The following is a 23,190-nucleotide window of genomic DNA, read 5'->3' on the forward strand; positions in this document are numbered from 1 at the left end:
ACCATCTTATACCCGCTTTTAAATTAAAGTGACAATGAAAATTAGGTTTTCATGCGTTCTACAATTTGTGTAAAAACAATATTGTAGATCCCCACATATAATGACTATGAAACAATGACTATGGCATCCAGGTTAAGCCGTGTGCTACAGATGCTGAATAGGATCTTGCGTCAACATCGACAAACTCACATTCATTGGAGTTAAAAAAAATCTGATATGAATGGTCAAACAAGTGTTGGGCCACCAATCCCTTTTCTGATTATTCCACCATGATCAAGTACCTGATGATATAAACTTCCAAGAAAGGAAATGTATGAGCAACAACAAAGTCAATTTGTGTAATGTTATCCTGGCTCTGGTTGTATGTTGTAACTGCACGCACAAACAGTGGTTGAATGTTCCACCATATGAAATGACAGTGTACTCCAAATGCACAGAGATAGCCATTTTCATCAGTCAGCTTTCTCACAAGCTGCCAATACAGAAAGACATTTTTCTACAATTACTTTCCATAATTACTTTACATCTCAAAAATCGACAATGTCCTGTACAAAGCCTGTGGCATCAGTGAAGTAGGGAAAGCCCAGCAAAGGGAGAAAACATCCATCAGAATGAGTGAAATCAATATTTCATGTCCACCATGAAATTGAGGGTTGTGAGATGGTGCATCTTTTTGTACTGGATTTTGGTGCAACAATTATATGAAGCCCCAACATTTATATAAAGCCCCAAACAACAATCTGTTTATAACAACATATCTCCATAGCCGTCACTTAAGCATCTACAGAATTCCCATTTCAGATTTGACAGTAATATCACACTAAGGCTTTAAAGAAAAAGGCGGCTACAGTTTGTCTCTATACTGTTGCAAATAAATCTTTATAGAGCCACAAGCAGCAGAGAGAACAATAGGGTCAAACAGATGGCCATGTCTTAAAATGAATCCAGCTTCTTCTACATCAAATATTATATTATTACTATATAAATAAATCCCTATGTTTCCCTATGCTCTGAATGTTACGCCTGCCCTGGCCGGACCTTCTGCGTTTGGAATATATGCAGAATGTGTGACTATAGGAGCTAAACCCAGTATATCATAATTGTGTATGTGTTTTAATGGATTTGAAAATTTAAAGAGCTGTAACTAACAATTATTTTCTTGGAAAAAATGAGCTTGATCCTATTGCTATCTCTGCTGCATGTGGCTCCATAAAGATGTATTTGTCACAGTATCAAGCATAGAGAACAACTGGAGTCCCCTTTCTTTAAAGCCTCAGTGTGCAATTATTTTCTAGATGGAGAAAATAATCAGCTTTGCTGCTAGTTTATCCTCTATACAGGACATCTCAAACTGTACATTGGAAGACTTTGTTCAACTTTCTATCATTTTGAAAATTTTGCCAAAAGATAATTTACTGGGAGCTACAGCATCAGTTTTCCAGAACGCGGAAACTCCTATTTATTTAATTAAATGATCTAATTAATATACATTTGACTGTATTTTGTGAAGTATATATATATATATATATATATATATATATATATATATATATATATATATATATATATATATATATATATATATATATATATATATAGTACAAATAATGCTGATGTATACTACCAGTCCAAAGTTCGGGGTCACTTAGAAATTTCCATTCCACTCCATTACAGACCGAATACCAGCTGATTTTTTTTAACCAGTGCAGCAGTTTTCAGATTACATTATGTGCTTACATAATTGCAAAATGGTTCTCCAATGTTTTCTCAGTTAGCCTTTTAAAATGATATCAGATTAGTAAACAGAATGTGATTTTGGAACATTGGATGAATGGTTGCTGATAATGGGCAATGTAGATATTGCATTAAAGATCAGCCACTTGAGAACCCTTTTGCAATTATGTAAGCACATAATGTAATCTGAAAACTGCGGTCCTGATTTAAAAAAACAATGCAACTGATCTCAGCTGGTATTCTGTCTGTACTGGAGTGGAATGGAAATGTCTCTTGTGACCCCAAACTTTTGACCGGTAGTGTATCTTTTGGAGAATTGACAAACAAGCAAGTCAAACTGTAGCCATGTCACAATAAGGTTGCTTGCTTATAACGGGGTTCCCACACATTTTCAAGTACATTTCAAAACCTTTCCATTCAGAACGTATAACAAAAAAACCGAACTGTATAGTACACTTTACTCCAAATGTCAATCACTGTATGAAAATAAACAGCAACCTTCTTTTAAATCTGTAATAGTAGGTTGTTCATATTCACTTCAAATACTTCAAACTACATGTTGTTGTTTAATAAAAAAAACTTTACAAGCATATCAGTCTGGCACTGGCTTTCAAGCATAGGGGACTATAGAACAGATTGTACTATCAGTGTATTATTAATTTCATTATAAACTCATTTCTGGATGCAAGTCTGAAAAACAATGCAGCAACATAAGTATGTAGCGTACACATTACTTAATATTTCATGGCTCTCTAGAGTGTACAATAAAAACACTTGCCCGGCGTTATTCAAACATATCAGATCCAAACTATTAATGCATGATTTCAGCTAGCTGGCATACGTGGAGGGAGACACGGAATGCAGGAAAACAAAACGGTATGCACAGACAGGTACTTCAACAGTTGCAGACAATAAATTCAGCGCTATGTTACATTACGAGGAAAGTTATCCTCGGAGATTAATACTGTAACAATTACTTCATTACACACAACTAAATCAAGTTTTCCATAACTGACCTGTTAAAATTTCAAGAAAAGGTGGGCAGTGCCAACTCCGCTTTCAGTTTCACTCACTCATTCCATTAATAGTGGCAGCAAGATAGCAGGCAAATCATTAGCACTTAATGCCACAGAGAGATGTGGCGCATGTGCTATATGCGGTAGGCATGTATCTGTCATACACTAAATGTGCTGTCACGGTCTGACGCGGACATGTGAAGCAGGTGTGGCAAATGAAACAGGTGTGGCCAAAGTCAGACAAACACAAGGCTGCAATTCAGCATGTGAAAACAGACACACCCACAGAGTTGTTTCTATTGCAAACTCCCTGTAAATACATGTTTCTCTAAAAGGTTTGGTCAGATTGAAGACACACACACAGTCAAAGTATTTCTCTTCTTGAGTTAAACTTGAATTAAACTTAAACGTCTTCATCTTTAATGCTTCTAAGACATGGAGGAAATGGCCAGCATCTTGTCAACCACAGAAGGAACAGTAAACAGTATACTGTAAACCGATATTTATTAAAAGTCTCAAACTTACCTGGTTCCTTCCTCTCCGTCTTCCATAGTTTCGCCTCACCAGCGTCTTGTAGTTGTGGTTCTTCTTGGTCAAATAGTAGTAAAGGACACAGTCAGCAACACACTGAAACAAGAAATGCCATGTTATTATGAACACATGGTACTGAAACTGGAGGCATCATATTGAAGCATTTACTTTTTTTTTTTTTTTTTTTTTTATATATTATTAGGTCCAGCAAAGTTCGTCACCATCAAGATGTAAAATTGCGAGTTGATATGTATACGACCAATGGGTAAAGGATTACTGTATATGGAGTTTTTAATATTGTTTAATCAAGTTTATTTTAAAGAAAGGAAAAAACACTTCACGGTCTTGTACACAATAGACCAGAAAAGGCCATTTTAAAGGGTCTTAAAATCAATGCAAAAAAAAAAACTCACTCCAGCTTGTAGGTTTCAATAACAGGTTTATTTTTACTACGGATAGACCGATTTTATCGGCCGGCCGATATATCAGGCCGATATTTGCGTTTTTACGTGTATCGGCCGATACGCGGCTGCTGCGTTTCACCGACAGTTTTTTCCCGGGCATTATTTACAGACAGGCGTCCACAGGCAGCTTTGTGTTGCTGGAGACGCTGCACCCATCCACATGATGTACATTGCACACATAATTTGGGTGATATGAATGTAAGATGATTGCAGAAGTGTTCACTGATCTGTGTTTTTGTTTATTATTTTTAAAGAAATGGCAGAGCAGATTCAAAAAACAAATCCAGTGTGGCAGGGTTGACATTTTCATAATGTAAATTGAGGGAGCAAAGCCGAAAGCAGTATCGGCTTCAAATATCGGCAGCCTGTATCAGTCATTGGCTAAGGCTGATGAAAATAAATTCGGTATCGGCACTAAAAATCCATATTGGTCGATCCCTAATTTTTACCATGAAAAAGTGATCACATGGATCTTTAAGGTCTTGAATCCCAATAGAGTATTGCGTTTCTGACTTTGTGAGAGTTGGTCTTTACCACACAAAAAACTGTCAATGATATCCTGCTATATACTCCAAAAATGGGCACATGTGAAATACAAGCAGTAGTTTACCTTTCTCTCCAGATAGGAGGCAATAAGGCCAAAGTTCTTAGGGTGTTGGATAAACCTGGAAGGTAATGCCAGTCGTTATTCACGTGCCAAAGTCAGAAATATATCTGTGCAAGTCCAAGGTGGCATTAAAGTCCTATAAACCATATCTGCACTTCAGACAGGACAAATTGTGACCCAGACAAAATAAAAACCACTTACTTTTCCTTAAAGATCTCCTTTTCGTGTTCGGTCCAAACATTCATGAACTGCCTGGCTTTGTACACCTTCATTGGGTCATCCAACAGGCCGTTCATGTTGATAAACTTCACTCGCCTCTGCTCAGAGTCGTACATCATGGGAGGGATGACTGACAGTTGTCTCATCTGTTTTTCATTGTTCTGTGGAATGTGGTCAGGGAAAGTGGTCACAGTTACTCCAACAGAGAACAGTTTCTCTTGTTCAGTAAACCACCTACTTATGGAAATCCACTCACTGCCGTTGTGACTTATGTAGATTAAATGTTTTCAAGATGATGTAAGTGAAACGCTACTGGGGCTTCCTCTATTTTAAAAAACACAAACCGTGACACTTCTGTTCAGGGTGTTGTCATCTAGGTATGTGCTTTCACATCTACCCTGTAATATATTTTTTAAAAAGGCACTCCAGATAATACCTACCTCCTGTTCAGAAAGACCATCTATGATTTCAGAAATCTCATGCTCGCTTCTTGCTATTGTTGCAGAAAGGCCCGTTCCTCTTTGTCCAACCCTGCGGATAACAGGGACATAGTGTGTTACAAATGTTACAATAGTATTTTAAATGCCACATTAAATGTGTATTCTATGCAAAGATAATTTGAGTTATGTTTCATCTTTATCAGAGGAAATACAATTTCCAAGGATCCATTACTTTTTAAGTTGTTTTTTCCAACCCAAGATGGAGTCAAATTAATAGGAGCGACAGGCGACATTTTTGGAACTTTCAAAGCTCTGTTAACAAAAAAAAAAAATCATTGTACCAATTATTAATGAATAAAAGAGTCTCTTTGACCAGTTATTACTTGCTTCCTCCATCACGGTCTAGCACACCTCATAAACAGTGTTGACATGCAAACTCTTTACTTGGGAGATTTCAGTGAAACCACAAAGCATCAACGGCAGTCTCCCACCCTTCCCAGAGGCACCCAGACAGACAGTGTATCTGCCAAAAGTAGGCCACAGCACAACACCTAGTGTCCTCTATTCAGGCGATCGCTGAACAGACATCTTAAAAATGAAGGAGACAATTAAGGTCTGGGTGCGGCTACAGGTCTCGTCAACATTATCAATGTAGCAAAACATAGACTGTACCAAAACAACTGTGTAATGTCACCATGTTGACCAGTCGCCGGTAAAGACTGTTACCTCTGGAAGCGCTCCTGCTGCTCTCTCTGCTTGCGAATCTCAGGGAACTGCCTTTCATAGTACTCCCGTGTTCTGCTCTCCTTGGCTTTGCGTCTGGGGTTGTTCTCCATTCGCTCCACCTTTTTTTCCCACGCTTCCATCAGCTGGTCGTAGCGCTGGCAGATCTTCTGTTCCTGTGTACACAGCATGGACAATGCTACATCAGGAGTGGGTATCAATCACTACAGTTCGAGCCAAAGTAGTGCATGTTTTATCTTTGAAATAGACCTGTCAGTAAAATTATCTTTTAAAGACAACATGACTAAAATATAAAACACAACTAGTGGGAAGCACAAGAGTTGAGAGAGAACATGCTGTTCAGGAACTGGCTGTGGTTGTTTTGGGGTCTTTCATATTGCCTAATTCAGTGTCCTGACCCAGACACAGCTTGTTCTGAAGCAGCTATTCGGTTTAGAAATAGTTTTCAAAAGCCCATTGCAATTTTGTTACAGAAGCTTACTTTTCAATCAGCACACACACGTACTGTACATGTAGATTTATTTACAATTGATCTGGTAAATTATAATTCTACAGGAGAGAAGGCAAAAACAATGTTTTTTACTGCTAAATTTACACGTTTACTATATCCAAAAACTTAAATCTAAAAAAGGAAATATAAATGAGTTAAAATATTTAGTGAAGATTTGGTAAGATTCCTGTAGTGGGAGGACAATGCAGCCTCGTTTCCACTCTCTGCAGCAAGGGACAAACAATTCACCTTCCTCTTGGCATGAGGCCATGTGCACTCTGCCATTGTTCAGAGTCCAAAAGGTCTGTCTGACCCTGACAGGGAACCGGCAGAGAAAGGTGGGACTCACTAAGCCATTACTTTACAAAAAAAGAGCTTGTGTTTCAACATGGGGCGATTCAGAAATTGAAATGAAATTTAAATCACTGATAAGAAAGACAGAGACAGACAGTCCATTTGGCCGGCTTATTTCTCACAGCTGTTCTTCGATGTGACAATATTTATTATTATACTGCATATAAAAGCAGTTCTTGGCCCATACAATACTTTTCAACAAACAGGGGAAACTAAGGCATTTCCTGTACTGTAAATACATCAATGAATTATTTCTAATGGCAATGTCGGTCAGTCGTTCCACCACTTTGGTTGAGACTGAAATATTTGTAGACATTCATGGTTGCCAGAGAAAAGCCTACTGACTTTGGTTGGTAGTTTGAGTCGCCCCTGGATGAATTGTAATAACATTGGTAATCCTGTTGGAGGTCGAAATTACTTTCCAAATGCCTGCAAAACTAAGGACATTCATTTGCTTTTAGTGCTAATTAGCAATGTTAAATGTGAGCATGCTAATGCGCTAAAACATTCTGAAACATATATAAACACTATAATTGCTAAACATCACCATTGCCGCTGTGAGCATGTTGGCATGCTGACGACGCTAATATTTAGCTCAAGTGCAGCCTCACAGAGGATGGCAGTAAACTCTTAAGACTAGTTTACCGTTTTAACTGCAGCGCACAATTTCTATAGGTCTAACTACACAGACACAGACACTTCTTATTTTAGGAATTATATAAAATCGGCACTAAAAAGGTCCGGTGACTGTTTGGACATTCAAACAACTACAGACTTGTTTTCTGAACTGAGTTTCAAAATGACAAGAAGATTGAAAGCAAAAGTATGCCGTTAAATTATATGTGCAATATTAAAACTGTGCTCTCTCTCTAAGTGTGTGAGACTCACACAAAAATGCAAAGAAAAACAGCAGTTTGTTGAATTTCTGTTAAGTACCCAGAGTGTCAATATTCCATAGCTTTAAGTAACAAGGTAAGATATCACTAATCAAAAGCTTTAACAATCCCAATAATATATTTCCCCTGGTCAGCTGAGGTGAGCTGAGTGCAAACAGTCAGGTATGATGTGACTGTACACTGACAGGGGGAATAGGTGGCACCTCTAATGTTGTGTCAAGAGCACTGAAAGAAATACCTGGAGCTTCCACAATGCTTTCCCCAACAGAAGGGACACTTACCCTTTGTTTTCGAGCGTGGTTCCTCCTCTTGAAAAACAAAATTAGCTTCTTCCTCATGACTTGGTTGCTAAAAGAGAACAACACTTAATCAGTGAAATAACGATATGACTATGTTCATTAGCAAAATGATTGTGATATTTACCAGAAAGCGTAGAAAGTTGCATTAACACATAAAAAAGTAATGCCCTAAAAGAAACCTGTTATTCCAGCAAAAAAAATTCAGCCAGTACAAAGGCAAGAGATAAGTAGTCCCTTCAGCTAGTACAAGTGTACCTTTGTAAATTAGAAAATTCTTTGGGAGGGATAGAGCTTGACTTATTTTCCAACACCACCACCAAAAAAACATTGCACATCATTGTTTATTTTCACTGTTGCAGCTACAAAATACCGGGTACTCTTGTGTTGACGCATGATGGTGGCTCTGGGGAGAGAATAGTGAGAGAGCTGACCCTGAGACTGTGGCCTGTATAGCAGATTCACACAGAGCCAGATGGGCTACTCTCATGGTACACACTGATAAGGGTTTTTATCCTAGACGGCCTGGCCTTCAACCCCAAACACAACCCTACTTTAAACACACCTAATGCAGACACATATGTTCTTTCACTTCCTTTCTCAATCACTCTCCTTGCTGTCAGTAGGGCAACTCAAACAAGTGACTCAACAATCACATTAGACAGAATTGTCAGCTGGGTTTATCTTGTTGAGGTCACATTACATCCAACACTTTTGCCAGCTGAGATGGCCCCTGTCCTGTCAGCGTGTTAAGCATCATGTCTGCTGCAATGTTCTTGCACTTTTTAAGGCCGATAGATGTTCGTGAAATTAATCTATGGAAGGAATAAAGATACTCACGTCTTGATGTTGTCATGGTACACCTTTGTGTCTGATGGCTGATTGTAGAGCGGCTAAGAAGGGAAAAAGCAGACCAGGGGCAGGCAGTTGATTAATCATTAGCTATTAGGCAAGCAGTAATATCTAACTTGCTACTGATCTAAGCATGACCTCTTCCTTAAAGCTCATGCAATGACAAATATTATTAACCACTAAAGAACATACCAGCTCAACCTTAGGACCAAGACCTTCCAGAATTTTATGGGCCTCTTCAGCTTTTTTCTAGAAAGAGAACAAGGGATCATATCTTAATAATGGTTAAAGGTTTACAAAAAGTAAAGAGAAACTGAAATTTGAGCATATTCAAAAACAAAACAATTCACCTGGGGAAACTTTCCATCTGACGGTCAACATTACACTTGGGTTATACTCAGAAATACAATATTTATGAGACAGTTTTTGAGGCTACAGCAAAAACGGAAGCTTCAATTAAATTGCTGAACGTGTCCACGCATTTGTTAAAACATTTTACCATTTTTACAGCAATCCATATTTTCCAATTAAGTTACTGATCAAGGGTGTGATCTGTAACATAAATAAAAGGGCAAGGATTCAGAAAAAGCATTAACTCAAAATAAACTTGAATAACCTTAAGAACTGAGTAGGGAAAAATGGTGGCTTGCTTGATTATTTTTAGATTCATTTGTTCTTGAAGTATGAGCTTCTGCAATTGATACATTTACAAGTGAGCAGCTGCACCTGCCTGAAAGAAGCAGCACATATTTGTGAGCTTATTCAAGTGTGAACTTATTCAAGATCATCAGAACGATTCTGAATAACTCCCTTTCCCCTTTTCATCAGCCCACATCTACAGATTGAAACAAAAACCACGGCTGCCAGACTAAATGCTGTGCACGGTGCTGAAGCAGCTTTGCAGCCTAAAGAGTTAATGGCTGACTGAGAAGGAAAGTGTGTCTCAGTGCTCTCCTAGCACAACATTGTCTGAAAGACATGAACCACCCACCCAACACACACACACACACACACACACACACACACACACACACACACACACACACACACACACACACACACACACACACACACACACACACACACACACACACACACACACACACACACACACACACACACACACACACACACACACACACACACACACACACACACACACACACCTCTATTGTTCAGTTGAAATACAGATAATGAGGCCTTCCTGAAAATGAGAACCTCTCTATGCCAAATGCTCTATTTCGACATGGGTCGGCATCCTCAAAACTGAGCCGTGAGCATCCAGGAGCATTCAAGCCATATCTTTTCATGTACACCACTTTTTATTGAAGAATAGCACTTCAAGAGACATTCTGTTGACTCTTGCATTTCCTGTAGCTGCTCCACAATAAAAGCATCCCGCTGGTTTGCCAGCAGATAACTTAAATGTAAGGAAATGTTCAGTTTACATCAGCAGTAATTTCCCTTTCGGCTACTGTATATCTGAGCAGTGTTGAAATAGCATGAAGGTGGCATAACAGTGAAACTAAACTCCAAACCACAATAATTCAGTTAAAATCAACAAAAGCACTGAGAGCTGAACACATGTTCAGCCATTAGTTCCGTGCAAAATGGCTTGGCTTGAGGGTGGAGACTGTAACTGGTTGGCCGTTGTCACCATGGTTATCTCCTGCTGTGAGGACATAGCGGGATTGTGTGTTGTCAGCTTAGCGCAAAATTTTAGCTGGTTAACTCTGGCTGGTGGGGGAAAAAAAAGTAGCTTCTTCCAGCTTTGAGGATGCACATAGATGATAGATAAAAATAATAGCTGCAATTGTTTAGAAGACAAACAAAATGACCAGGGAGAACTATTGCTTATTGTCGCTGTGTGTTGGTGTTTTCAGCTGATGACTAACCCTGTTCTCATCGTAGATGATCTGGACTATGCTGCGATGCTTGTGCTCCACTGGGGGAGGGGTCACTGGCTTTTCTGGCTCCACTGGCTTTGCTGCTTCCTCCTCCAGTTGTTGCTAAGAGACAACACAAAACATTTTGACCAAAAGCACACAGACAAAACACACAAAACAAAATACTAACCCTAAAAAAGGGGAGCCTGCTTTCTTCTATACACGACACAATTAAACATTTACTATGGTTTTTATCAGTACTCGTTTTAATATGGAAAGAAATGGTGGAAAACACAGATGCATGTACACTGTGTTGATCTGATCCCAGCTTCTGATATCTAAGGCACATGCAGGCATCATCAGATTACTCTCCATAGGCTTGTTCACGTTTTTTTTTTCCAAACAGAACTGAAGGTTTGAACTGGTGAGGTCAATTCTCAAATGTGTTTTCTAGGTAGGTCAATGTTTACAGTTAAAGGTTATGTAAACTACCAGGTTACAGAGACAAGACTAGGAGTTCCTGAAATACCTTAAATAAACAAATAAATCCCTGAAAAGGAATACCAAAAAAGATAGCAGGAAAAAAACGGCCAAAAAAAAAAAAAAAAAAAAAAAAGCCAATTCACACAGGAACATTGTCTGATGAAAAAAGGCCTGTAGCTCTAGAAATTTAGTTCAGCACCTACTAAATTTCTAGAGCTACAGATTAATTGCTTTCAAACACTTCTGATGCAGATAAAGTGCAACATAGAGCTGTGTTCTGATTAGGGATGCGATTCACAATTTGAAGTTCACGATACGATTTTTTTAACAGAATTAAAATGTCTAAAAATATTCCTTTATTTATATAAACTGTGCAAAACAGCAGATGTGTCCTATTATCAAAAGTGCAACTGAAATAGTATTTGATCTAAAATCGCAAAGATTTAAATAAATTAAAAAGATTAAAGAAAGGCTTGTTTATTGCTAATGCCATATGGTTAAATGTGAATGATTTATTTAAAATGTAAAAACAATAACTTTTATTTCCAGTCATTTGCTGTTAAAGACAAAAAGAAGAAACACTAGATGGCAGAAGGGTATTTTACAGCAACAATGAACGCAACACAAGCTTACGGCGCCGTACTTGAACGCAACACAAGTCCCGTCTCTGTTGTTTACAACGGTAGTGTCCATGCTGTCTCAAAGTCCAGCTAGTCTCCTCTGTGTCTTTAGCTGCAGACTGTTGTACGTCCCGGTGTTGGAATCCTTTCCAGTGAAATACAGTCACACTTTACAACGTTTAGCTAGCAGTACTACCTAACGGCAGGCTAACGTTACCTGCTGTGTAATGTTAGCTAGCGTCACGCCCTGGGCGGTTTTAAAAATTGCATTGTGATTCATTTTTTATCTCAACCAGTTGTAATCTTTACACATTTGAATTGTTTTTCTGCTGCATCGTTACATCCCTAGTTCTGATTAAAACTCCTCACTGAGAAGATGAGCTAGCCTTCAGGGCTTAGTAGGTACATCATTAACATCAACACCAGAGAGCACAACATTTCAAGGTCCAAACCTATCAAAGAAAGCTACAAAAACTAATCTGACAACAACTTGATACATTTGTCACACCAACCATATGCTTCACTTCTGAGTGTCTATGTCAATTTACCAATATTTCTATTTACATTGTATCTGGATTGATAACTTGAACAGCTGCTGAATAAACAAAAATAAATAAATTTAAAAAATCACACCTGTCCTGAACACAACAATGGAAGTGTAAGTAAAATCCCAGTCACTGTCAATACTGTTCTTTCAAAATGTAATTATTATATTAAACTATAAATGGACTACAAGACATTTACAAGGTGGTTTAACATATCACTTCAACTCGTCACTTCAGTCTCTCATGGGTGATTGCTCGCTTGATCAAAATGGCAGGTAAAATCATTACTTGTGTCAAGTTTTCAAAACACAACATCCATTGCGTTTGATGCACGGTCGGAGACAAAAGGTTTTACTCGGTAACCAACCTGCTTTTTCTTCAGCTTGAAGATCTGCTGCTCCACTTTAGCAATCTCTCGGTCTACACGGTCCATACTCTGGATCAGCTCCTCCTTGGATAGTTTGGAAGGAGAGGCATCCTGCTCATCACCCAAGTGTAGTGAAGGTCCTACTGAGGACGGGGACTCCACTTTGACAGTAAACTGAAATTCCTGGCAAAAACAGAAAGGTTCATTGGGTTAGTAAAAAAACTACAGCTCAAAATATGTACAAAAGCGAAATTATTCTATCTAGTCCCGCAGTCATATTCTGCAAACTTCAAAATTCTAACTGTGTCTAAAAAGGTCCTACCTTTTGATTGTAACTGTATCTATTTCTAATAGTATACACAAACACATACTGACTAGGAATGTCACAATACCAGACATTTAGAAGTCGATACCAATATCAGTGAATTCCACGATTAAACAAAAGACAAAACAATTAATCTCATGTACTCCTTTATAACATATAGGCCTATTTCAGGATAAGGATAACACTTGGGTTAGGGACACATGTCATGTCACTCTTTTTGCTTTCTGTCACTGTTTTGGTATAGAGTGGAGGGGTTGAGGGGGGAAGAGCCATGTGAAGTGATTCCTTCCGAGTGAACACATTGCATTTGACTGCAGTAGATGTGAAAGAAATGCATGGAAAGTCGTGCTAATTCAACTCTGTTTAGTTCCGGTGTTGATATTGTAAGACAGTGCTTTGGGGCCGTCTACAAACTACAACGTCAAAAAGAGATACAAAAATTTTCCAAAATAGGCATATGCTTATTTTTTTTTTAAAGTAAGTGCTGTAGTACAACTAGCAGGAGACAAGTTATAATTGAGGTAAGTTTGGAGACACTACCTTATTTAATCATTAAATTAATAAATATTTTTGTTGTATCTCTTTTCTGTGTTTTAGTTTGTAGACGGTCCCTAAGCACTGTCTTACTGCCATCTCAACACCAGAACTAAACAGCATTAATGAATTAGCACAACTTTCATGCATTTTTTTCACATCTACTGCAGTCAGATTCACTGTGTTCACTCGGAAGGAATCACTTCACATGGGTAGGCGCTTGTAATAAAATTTCGAACATGTTAAGAGGCTGAAAGCACATTTAAAATTTGCCATGTTTCAGGCCCCGTCCACACGTACCAAAACAATCTTTTTTTTTTTTACCCGTCTTCCCTGGATTCGTTTCAAGAATAGTTGCGTCCAAATGAAACCATTTGTAAATGACTCAATACGCTACTTCCTATTCCAGGCCTATTCCTGTTTCTGCTACAGAAATTCACCAAAAAACGAAGAAGAGATGTTAACTTCCACTAATAGACAGTATATAAGAATGGACCAACAGATCCCGTTGCTCTGTACGGAGACCAGTGAAGGATATTAGAAGCACTTTTCCGGTGATTGCTAGCTTTACTGCGCAGCCTCCAACTGAGAGAGACAACGTAAATGTGACGTGAGCAACCTGTCTGAAAGTTGTAAGTCTTGTGGTAGCTGTGCCAAGAGAAATCTCAATCATTCCCAATCTTACAGAGATGGAGAGTGTAGGTATATGTAAGGAGATAACATGGGCACAGGCTAATTATTGCTAACTAAAATGCTAGTTAACATTAGTAATTAAACCTAAACAGCTCATGTAAGTCCAAACTGCCTGCGAGCTTCTCCTGTACTATACGGTAATTCCTCTACTATGTGACACAATCGTTAGCCTATTTCTACAAAAACGTCTGCTACGGAGCCATAACGTGAGGTACAAGGTAATGGAGCCTGTTATACATTGTTGTGTTTCTTTAGAAATAAACAATGGACAAATAGAGTCTTTAAATGCTGCAGATATAAAGTTATTCACTGTCAAGTGACTTCAAAATGAATGCTAGTCAGTGGAATGCTAACGGGAGGTGATCGCGTTGTAGCATCAAAATGGCGCAATAGTAGGTTCGAGTTCTGAAGCGAAGCTTACCCCCTTGCTTCCACTTCCCATCATAACATGACTAGCTAGACTAACGTTCTCTTAATACATCCATGGACTATAATAACTTTCACCACTGCTCATTTTATAAAAGCCGCCGCAAGAAAACGTGTCTTTGTTTACATTGTATAATCTGAAGTTGGATTGCTTTTTATTTTGCAATTCTGTCTGCCATCGGACATGATTGCAGCGCGCTAGCATCTAGCAGCCGTGGTAAAAGTTAATATAATCCGTTCAAGGAGTTGATATGCAGACAGATTAGCTAGCTAGTTGATAAGTTGTCTACTTCCACTTTATAAACAGATAGCCATAGCAGCTAACGTTAAAGTTACGTTGCTGCTGGAGCGGTCAGCTACTTCAGCAATGTTTAACGTTGGCTACATAACGTTAGCGATATATCTTGTGTAGCAGAGGGAAGTGTCAGGGAGCAGAGACAAAGTATTTAGATGAAGTGAGCTGGTTTGACCATGGAGATGGGATATGCTCGCTTAGCTTCATCGCAGTTGTGTGTGTCAGCGGCCGTGGGTCAGAGAGAGTGTAAAAGAGGTCGAGGGGTGTGGCGATGATATCATTGATACAGGTATGCGGTTTCACCGTCCAACCGAAGCCAAACGAGAGCCGTTTTAGAATTTTTTCACCCTGGGACCAGGTTTCAAAAAAGTGCGTTTTCAGGCAGTGCGTCTACAGGATTCGTTTGGACGGTCAGCCCAAACGATGCAAAACATGTGCGTTTGCACAAAAACACGTTTCCGTGTGGATGGCCCCTGGGTGCTACCGCTAGCAGGAGGATAACACGGTGTAGGCAGCACCGATTGTTTTCGTTTTTCCTCGCTACTGACAGCACTCCAAACTTACAAACAACAGAGCTACGTGTTGAAATCGACTAGAATTGTCCTTTAAGGAATGGCAAGAGACGTTTTATGGCCAAATTATGAACCGGCTCCATCACATGGTTTTAATCCACTCTACCCAGCTCCGCCCCTCGCTGAAACCAACCAGTAAGTGAGAACACATCTGACATGGACAATCTCCTGTTGTGTACTGTATGTGTGAAAGGGAAACTCCAGACTATGTTGGGACCTAATTCCTCGGACATAGTCTGGAGTTCATATGTGAAAATGGCTTTAGTAACTCCGTTCTCTACAAGGGCAAAAACCCAACTTGGTTTGCTAAGTGAAGAGGAACAGGGCCCACCTTTTTTACCTCCACAGTGGCTCTTAGACTGTCCTGTACTGTATGGTTTACAGGCAGGACAATACCCCCAGCAGTGGCAGGTGTGCGGGTGATGTGGGCCTCAGCAACAGTCTCCATGCGAGGGCGTTTAGAATCCAAAGCCTCATGCTCAGACTGGGATGAGATGGAGTGAAACTGCTGTTCGTAACCATGGCGTCTCTCTGGAGGCCTAAAGAACAGAAGTAAACAAGAAATTTACAGATGTATCAAAAGCTACATCTAGTTGTCTAGATGTAGGATCCCAAAACAGTAATCTGGGGAAATCTATGGCATCCCTGAGTGAGTGCAAAAAGAAAAAAATATTCTACAATGTGGACCCTAACATTAACATATTTAAAGTGAAGCCTTACCTTTCAGTTCCAGGGTGGAATTCAGACAGTAAAGATGGTCTTCTCCGACCCTGTGCATCTTGCATGTGATTTCGATAGTCTGGGATGGCGAAATCCTGAAGACAAGAGGTACACACAAAAAACAAATTTATAAAGCAATCCGATCAAGGTCACAACAGTATGAAAGAGGGGCAGTTCTGGGTGTAAAGCTATGGACAGGTCAGCTAACCAAAGACGAGTTCCTGCAAAGTTACAACTATAACAAAGCACTTTACAGATGCAGCAATCAAATCGTACTTACAGACAGGCAAAGTCCTGTCTACACAGGGCAACACATCCCATCATATGCAACAGATATGCTTCAGTTTTTTCTCTCAACTTGCACAAGTAACTACATTGATCATGTATTGGGGTACGATCGCTGTTAAAAGCTGTCTGAGGGGCGTCCCGGTGGCCTAGGAATTTAATAGCCATGTCCCCAGTTAAAGTCCAGCTGGGGACCTTTGTTGATTGTTGTTGTCACGTTAGACATTATGAACGCGCCGGAAAGTTTTAACTTTTCCTGCTACAACTTTCCGATACAGTGCACAAAACTGCAAATTCTGCTGTACATTCACTTGATATCTTTGCTAATAAACTTAAAACTCTATCAAGAAGAGATGCTCATGTAGCTTAGAAAAAGAACAGAATACCAAAATATCAAGTCCGAGCTTACCAGATAGATAAAAGAAATAAATATACGTCAATAGTACACTGTGGAACAAAGGCTGGCTCGGCTGTGGGGCAAGACTTTGTTCCCCTTTCAAACACCTAATCAGTCAGAGCACATTGAAATTAATGAAAGCAGTAGCACTACTCCTATATGGTAATCTAATATGAATGTTGCAAATCAAGCAAATTGATTAAAATAATCCAAACCCTTTTATATAATAAAAAAAAAAAAAAAAAAAAAAAAAAAAAAAAGCTACTGGGAACACATGAATGCTATCAGCACAGTTACCAAACAAACCTGAACAAGCAAATGCAGTTACAGGAAATATTTCATAACTCCAGTTTTGTCCCAGATTTAAGCAAACAATCAAATGCCCAGAAATGAACCTCTGACATTTTTCTGTGAAAGTAAGCTTCTAAGTATGTCATCCAAAATGGCTAACAAACATTATTCAATATTTACAACAGCCAAATGAATATGCAACTGGAAAGTGAACTGCAACTATATATATATATATTTATTAGAGTTAAAATATTAATAAAGCAGAATCAATAAAAACTACTACTAATAATAATGCCACAACAGCAAGTAATGCCAAGTTCAAACTAAACGACTTTCAAAGTCATGTGATTGCTGTACTGTTTACACTACACAACTTGCTATCTTGTAATCAGGAGTCTTAAAATTGTTGTGGTTCACTTTCAGTCGATTCCCTCGGTACAACACATGGTATAGCATACCACAGTGGCCGTGATATCCCATACTATGTGCTGTACCTTGTTTCTCTAATTTTGAGATCTGTTTTGCAGCGATTAAACCAAGAAAAAGAAAAGAAAATGGGTGAAAAAAATGGGTGTAGTCACATGTCTTTACTATTTATAAGCGGTGTCCTTTTAGCCTGGTGCTACCAGAATCTCGTATATTATTTCATTTGTACAGAGAGCCTGGCCACTCTCCATTGACAAGTGTTAACTTCCTTGAAGGCGGGTACTCTGTTGAAGTTTAAAAACTATTGGATCTGCCCAGAACCATTCTGGGTCTGCCATAACCAATCGCTAACGTTTGGTCGTGACATTGGCTTAGCATCGCTAGCGTTCGCCTTAGCTAACTCCTTCACCGCTGGAAAATCTAACTTTTCCCGAACCCCGTGGGGAGGAGGGCCACAACATCATAGCCACCAACAAAACTCAGCAAATATTGTTCTTGCTCGGGCTTTAACTTCTGGACACAACGGACCGAATGGCTTCGCTCGCATCTTTCTCCACCGCCATTACGGAACTACAACTCAAACTAGCTAACAACCTCAACGTCATTGTTGTCAACCACTCCCTCTGTTCGCTGATTGGACCAGTAAAGATTTAGCCGGAGAAAACCCATGAATATACTGCAAACCCAGACAGAGTACTGAAGGAAAATGAAAATTGAGCAGAAGTACGTAGGAGCCAGGCTAGTGTCCTCTAGGCGCAACAACAACTTTGTTGGGCTCAACCAGGGTTTTACCATGGTTGACTTTGTGTTTAAAAGCGAAGCGGTTAAATTCATTCCCTATGAGAACAGCAGTATGAGCCAAGACCACCGACAGTGGTGAAAGTGCCCGAATGTGCACCGCTCTGAGTTGCAGTTGGAAAAAAGTTGTGAGGCATCGGCGAGTCTTTTGGCTTGCATCTTGTATAAAGTTGCAAACTCTCGGGGAGAATCGTGGCTAAAGTTGTGTAGTGTCAACTAGCTATATGTCAAAATCAATCAGCTGCATTTCTCAAGGTTGTCGATGGAATACGCTGTTGCTGCTGCAGTTGGGTTTGAGCAATCGAGGGCCCTTAGGATGAAGCCTCACCAAACCTGGCGAGCAAGGCGGAGTCGCCACCTCCGACTATGTGTGTAGCTGCAAATCAGTCATGAAGAGGTCAGCGGACACAGGTTACCTAGTCAGATTAACAGCCAACACCCTTAGGGTGCAGTCCAAAGCTTTTGTTTAACATATCTATGAACTTTTGCAGTGACTGCCACACAACATATTCACAAATAAACTGTGGTTAGTCACATTAGCTTCAAATTTTGTAATTGCACTTCACTGTAACAAACTCTTCATCCAAGCAAATCATCAATAATTGCCGTGCGGACCTGAATTTTAAGTCTGAACCCAACTAACCAAACTCAAAGCTAAGCCTGAGTCCAAATATTTTTATTAGAAAATCTGGCTTGAATTTTTCCTCCTGGGTTGCTACACAACAATGACAACATAGTACCTTGAATTAAATCCTAAACCAGTAATGGTTAAGGAACTACAGTAAAATGTAGCTTTACGAAGACATACTGCAAATGTAACCATTTCATTGTATTTAGTAACTGTGTTTTAAAAAAATTAAAACAGTAAAATAGTTTTGATAACTTATATTTCTCATGTCAAACACTAGACTCAACAGCCGGAAAATCTCAATTCAGATTTCAGGATCCAAGATGAAGCTGTCTGTCACTACTTTCACTGTAAAGCACTTTGTAAAAGTTCTATACTATAGTATTATTATTGTTACTCATTGAAGTGGATTTACATATTAACCTCCAATGCCTCAGAGTAAAGTCAACATGTAAAAGCCGACAGTGTTGAGAGTGCTGGCCTAATTATGACAAAGACAAACACGACTGTTAGCTCAAGTACAACAATGCAGAAGGAAGGTTTTACCTGTTGGTGGCGTGTGCCGGTGAAGGTGTACTGGACAGAATGTGGTGGGTACCGGTTCTGCTCACTGCTGAAGCTGCCCTGGCTGGGCGGGTAGCCCGAGCTACTGGACATCCTGCTGCTGCTTCAGAGATTTGAGCTACACCATGTTTGGATACACAAACCACCTGCACCAAGACAAAAACATAGGTTCTTTTTTAAAGTCACATTTTAGACATTGAGAGGAATACATCAAAGCCTCTTAAATATCTTTCTGCATGAGGAACAATCTCAGAAAGAGAAATCAGCCAACTAAGATTAAATCATACTATGTTAGATCGACAATATTGGATAGTATTGCCTAAGAAATACAGCATTGCTACTGCGGCATGAGACAGAGAGTGTAGAACTGGAGATAAGCTATGATGTGCGGTCTATTCAGCGTAGTGTGTGGTATCAACTTAGTATGCACTACATAAAGACTAGAAACAACAAGACGGAGCGCCACAAATCTTAATGATAGTATAAAACACTGACCTTATTTGACCAATAAAGTCAGTGCTGTCCAGAATCACTTTTCTCAAATATTTCTGTTTCATTACACGTGGGTATAGGCCTAAAGCTCTGCCATGTTGAGAACGCCTTTTGTTGACAAGTTAGAATCAAATCCAAAATACACCACTCTTAGCTCTTACTTTACCTTGCAGGGGCGGTGATCTAAATCAAGGCTTTTAGGTCAGTGTAACGCTTATCAGTTCAATTTTCTAAGCACAAACGGACATTTGGAAAAACAGAAAAATGGGTTCAAATATCTAATTTTTTATTTTTTTCCACCTTGACAAATTAAAAAATTGGATCTTTAACCTGTTTTTCCAATTTTCTGTTTTTTATTTTCTGTTTTCATCTGAGCTCCAATTATTCAATACTGCAATGATATTTTCTTCTTCTACTTTGCAGAATATGCAGGTCATTAACAGCATATGGACCAAAAAAAAGAAAAACCTGATAGACTTGGGGTCAGAGGTGCTTGCAACTGATGGTTTCAAGTGGGGGGCGGGGTGTAGCTAGGCGGTACGAGGGAGAGAATACCAATGCAGTATTGAATAATTGGAGCCCAGACACAATTTTCTAATTTTCTGATTCTCTGAATAAAAACAGAAAATTGGAAAAACAGTTTAAAGATCCAATTTTTAAATTTGTCATGGCAGAAAAAAAAAAAAAAAAAAAAAATTGGATATTGGAACCCATTTTTCTGTTTTTCCAAATGTCCGTTTGTGCTTAGAAAATGTAACTGATAAGCGTTACACTGACCCTTTTACACCAAAAGTGCAAGGATGATCTTGGTCCAACTGTTACTAGAGCTGGGCAATATATCAATATTATATTGATATCGTGATATGAGACTAGATATCGTCTTAGATTTTGGATATCGTAATATCGTGATATGACATAAGTGGTGTCTTTCCCTGGTTTTAAAGGCTGCATTACAGTAAAGTGATGTACTCTTCTGAACTTAGACTGTTTGAGCTCTTCTATTATTTGGCTTTTCCCCACTTAGATATTATGTTCACATTACTGATTATTTATCTAAAAAAAAAAAGTGTGAAGATATTTTGTTAGAGCACCAATTGTCAACCCTAGAATATCGCCGCAATATCAATCGAGGTATTTGGTCAAGAATATCGTGATATCCGATTTTCTCCATATTGCCCAGCCCTAACTGGTACATAAAAACCTGTTCTTCGGATAAACAGATAACTGGGTTAACTTGATTTTACTGATGAATTTGTTATCAGCCTTGATTTTTCTGTTCTTTACAGCTGTCTAAAATATATGTGGAGCTGCACTATACGCTCAAACCGACAAAAATACAGACTTATTCAGAGTTAAATTCCCTCCATCCATCAATCATTCAGATCTTCCCCAACCTTAACTGAGTAGTTTGAGTTGCCTGAACCTAATCATGCTAAGACAGTGGGTATTGTTGGAAACAAAACAAAAATTGCAGATACGTTCAGTATAAACATATCAGCAAAAACACTGCCAGTAGGAATTTAACAGATATATTGAAATAATCACTTATGTTGATAACAACGTATACAACAAAATATTTGCAAATGAAATGTTCTTCTTATGAAAATTATATAAATATTCTTATGAAAAAAGATTATGGTTTTCAAAAGGGAACATGTAGCGGCCGTTGAAGAATCCCCAACCATTAGTATTTTAAAGATACAAGTTTAGTTACATTATTTGGGGTGGGTGTGGCTCAGAAGGTAGCACAGGTCGTCCTTTAATCACAAGGTTGGGTTAGGTCCATGCCATGCAATTCCATCTCTTGTATAATCTGTTGTTTATTAAAAAGGGACTGACAGGGTGTGTCATTTCATAGTTGAATTATTTTTAGATAGGAAAAAATCCTCAGATGTTAATTAACTTCTGCTGTGCAGCTGTGGTAAAAAAAAAAAAAAAAAAAAAAAAAAAAAAGGTGCAGTCTCTAAACTTAAATGCCATCAATTATGAGCAGATGATCCAACTTTCCACTCATGTTGCTATTACTTCTTCTGAATACCATCCTATTGTTATCTGATATTATCAAAGATTAACTAATCAATGAACAATTACATAGATTTTGTGTTCGGTCTGATTATTGGGGCTGCACTAAAATGAGGAAAATATGTGATATGCGATAACGTTGTTGAATATTGCAGTAACTATATTACTTGCGATAAACCGATATTAAAGTACTCAGTTCTGCTGCTTTCAGTATTCTGTTTAAATACAACCAATTGCTTGTTGGATTTAAAACAAATGAAAGAAAATAAATTCCCAACTTTCTTTTATTGAACAAATTAAACATTGAATTGAATATAAAAAGGCACCACTAAAAAAAGAATGACGGTTACATTTTAAAGTGCAGTTTCCTGCTCATATTTTCTTTCAACTAACTCAAAAAAATCTCAGTGTCTTTCGCAATGGGTTTATTGCCCCAGTTGATATTGCAAGGACGATAAAAAAAAAAAACGATATATTGTGCAGCACAATATTTTTTGCAGCAAAAAAAAATTCTACACAGAAAAAGTTTCTTCCTTCTTCATAGGGATGAAACCTATGAATCTGTGTTCTGCTGGCTCTTGCATTTTTGTTCCTAGTCTGCAAGATTAACAGCATGGCCACCACACCAAGTCATCATGATGCTAAGTTCAAGTTCAGTATTGCCAGCATAACCAGGGTGGGAAGCTGTTATTTTATTTCAATCCGCATGCCACATAGTTTGGTGGGTGCCATAATTCGAGATCCACTTTCACAATTTCAGAACTTATACTAAAAATATCCTCAGTGTCTTGACACAGTGACTTGTAAAAATAAAAATAAATAATAAAAAAAAAGGAACCATCAGTTGAAGGATGTATTTTTTACCCTTTTCTTTTTTATATGACATAAAAGCAGTAGCCAGGCTGGTTACGTTTTATGCTTTACTTTTACGATTCTGTTTTTTTCTAAACTTGATTCAATTTAATCCTACATATTTTTTATATTTTTTTCTAGCCTGATTTGAGTGGATATACCAAAACAATAACTGACCAATCCACTGAAACGTTACTGAATTAAAAATAATTTAATATAAAAAATATTTACAACTATGGCTGAAAATGAATAAAAACAGAAAACGTTGTTGCACTGATGCTGCAAGGGATGATTTTGTCATACATCAAGTGAGGTCTCCTTTACAA

The 23,190-nt window shown here is 38.5% G+C and overlaps 1 protein-coding gene across 1 annotated transcript in view; it reads right to left on the minus strand.

Moving 5' to 3' along the window:
- The window catches only part of ncor1 (nuclear receptor corepressor 1), a 59,742-nt gene that overhangs the window by 35,533 nt on the left and 1,019 nt on the right, over positions 1–23,190 (minus strand). Inside the window, exons 2-14 of the mRNA XM_028596354.1 lie at positions 19,481–19,644; positions 16,110–16,204; positions 15,721–15,928; positions 12,545–12,727; positions 10,539–10,652; positions 8,836–8,892; positions 8,632–8,684; positions 7,777–7,843; positions 5,738–5,910; positions 5,012–5,102; positions 4,554–4,732; positions 4,356–4,410; positions 3,276–3,377 (exon numbers count right to left, since the gene is read on the minus strand). Of these exons, the coding sequence (XP_028452155.1) occupies positions 3,276–3,377; positions 4,356–4,410; positions 4,554–4,732; positions 5,012–5,102; positions 5,738–5,910; positions 7,777–7,843; positions 8,632–8,684; positions 8,836–8,892; positions 10,539–10,652; positions 12,545–12,727; positions 15,721–15,928; positions 16,110–16,204; positions 19,481–19,591 (1,488 nt within the window). The 5' untranslated portion in view covers positions 19,592–19,644. The remainder of the gene's footprint in view (positions 1–3,275; positions 3,378–4,355; positions 4,411–4,553; positions 4,733–5,011; positions 5,103–5,737; positions 5,911–7,776; positions 7,844–8,631; positions 8,685–8,835; positions 8,893–10,538; positions 10,653–12,544; positions 12,728–15,720; positions 15,929–16,109; positions 16,205–19,480; positions 19,645–23,190) is intronic.

Source organism: Perca flavescens, chromosome 13 (assembly GCF_004354835.1).
Source record: "Perca flavescens isolate YP-PL-M2 chromosome 13, PFLA_1.0, whole genome shotgun sequence".
NCBI classification, from domain to species: Eukaryota; Metazoa; Chordata; class Actinopteri; order Perciformes; family Percidae; genus Perca; species Perca flavescens.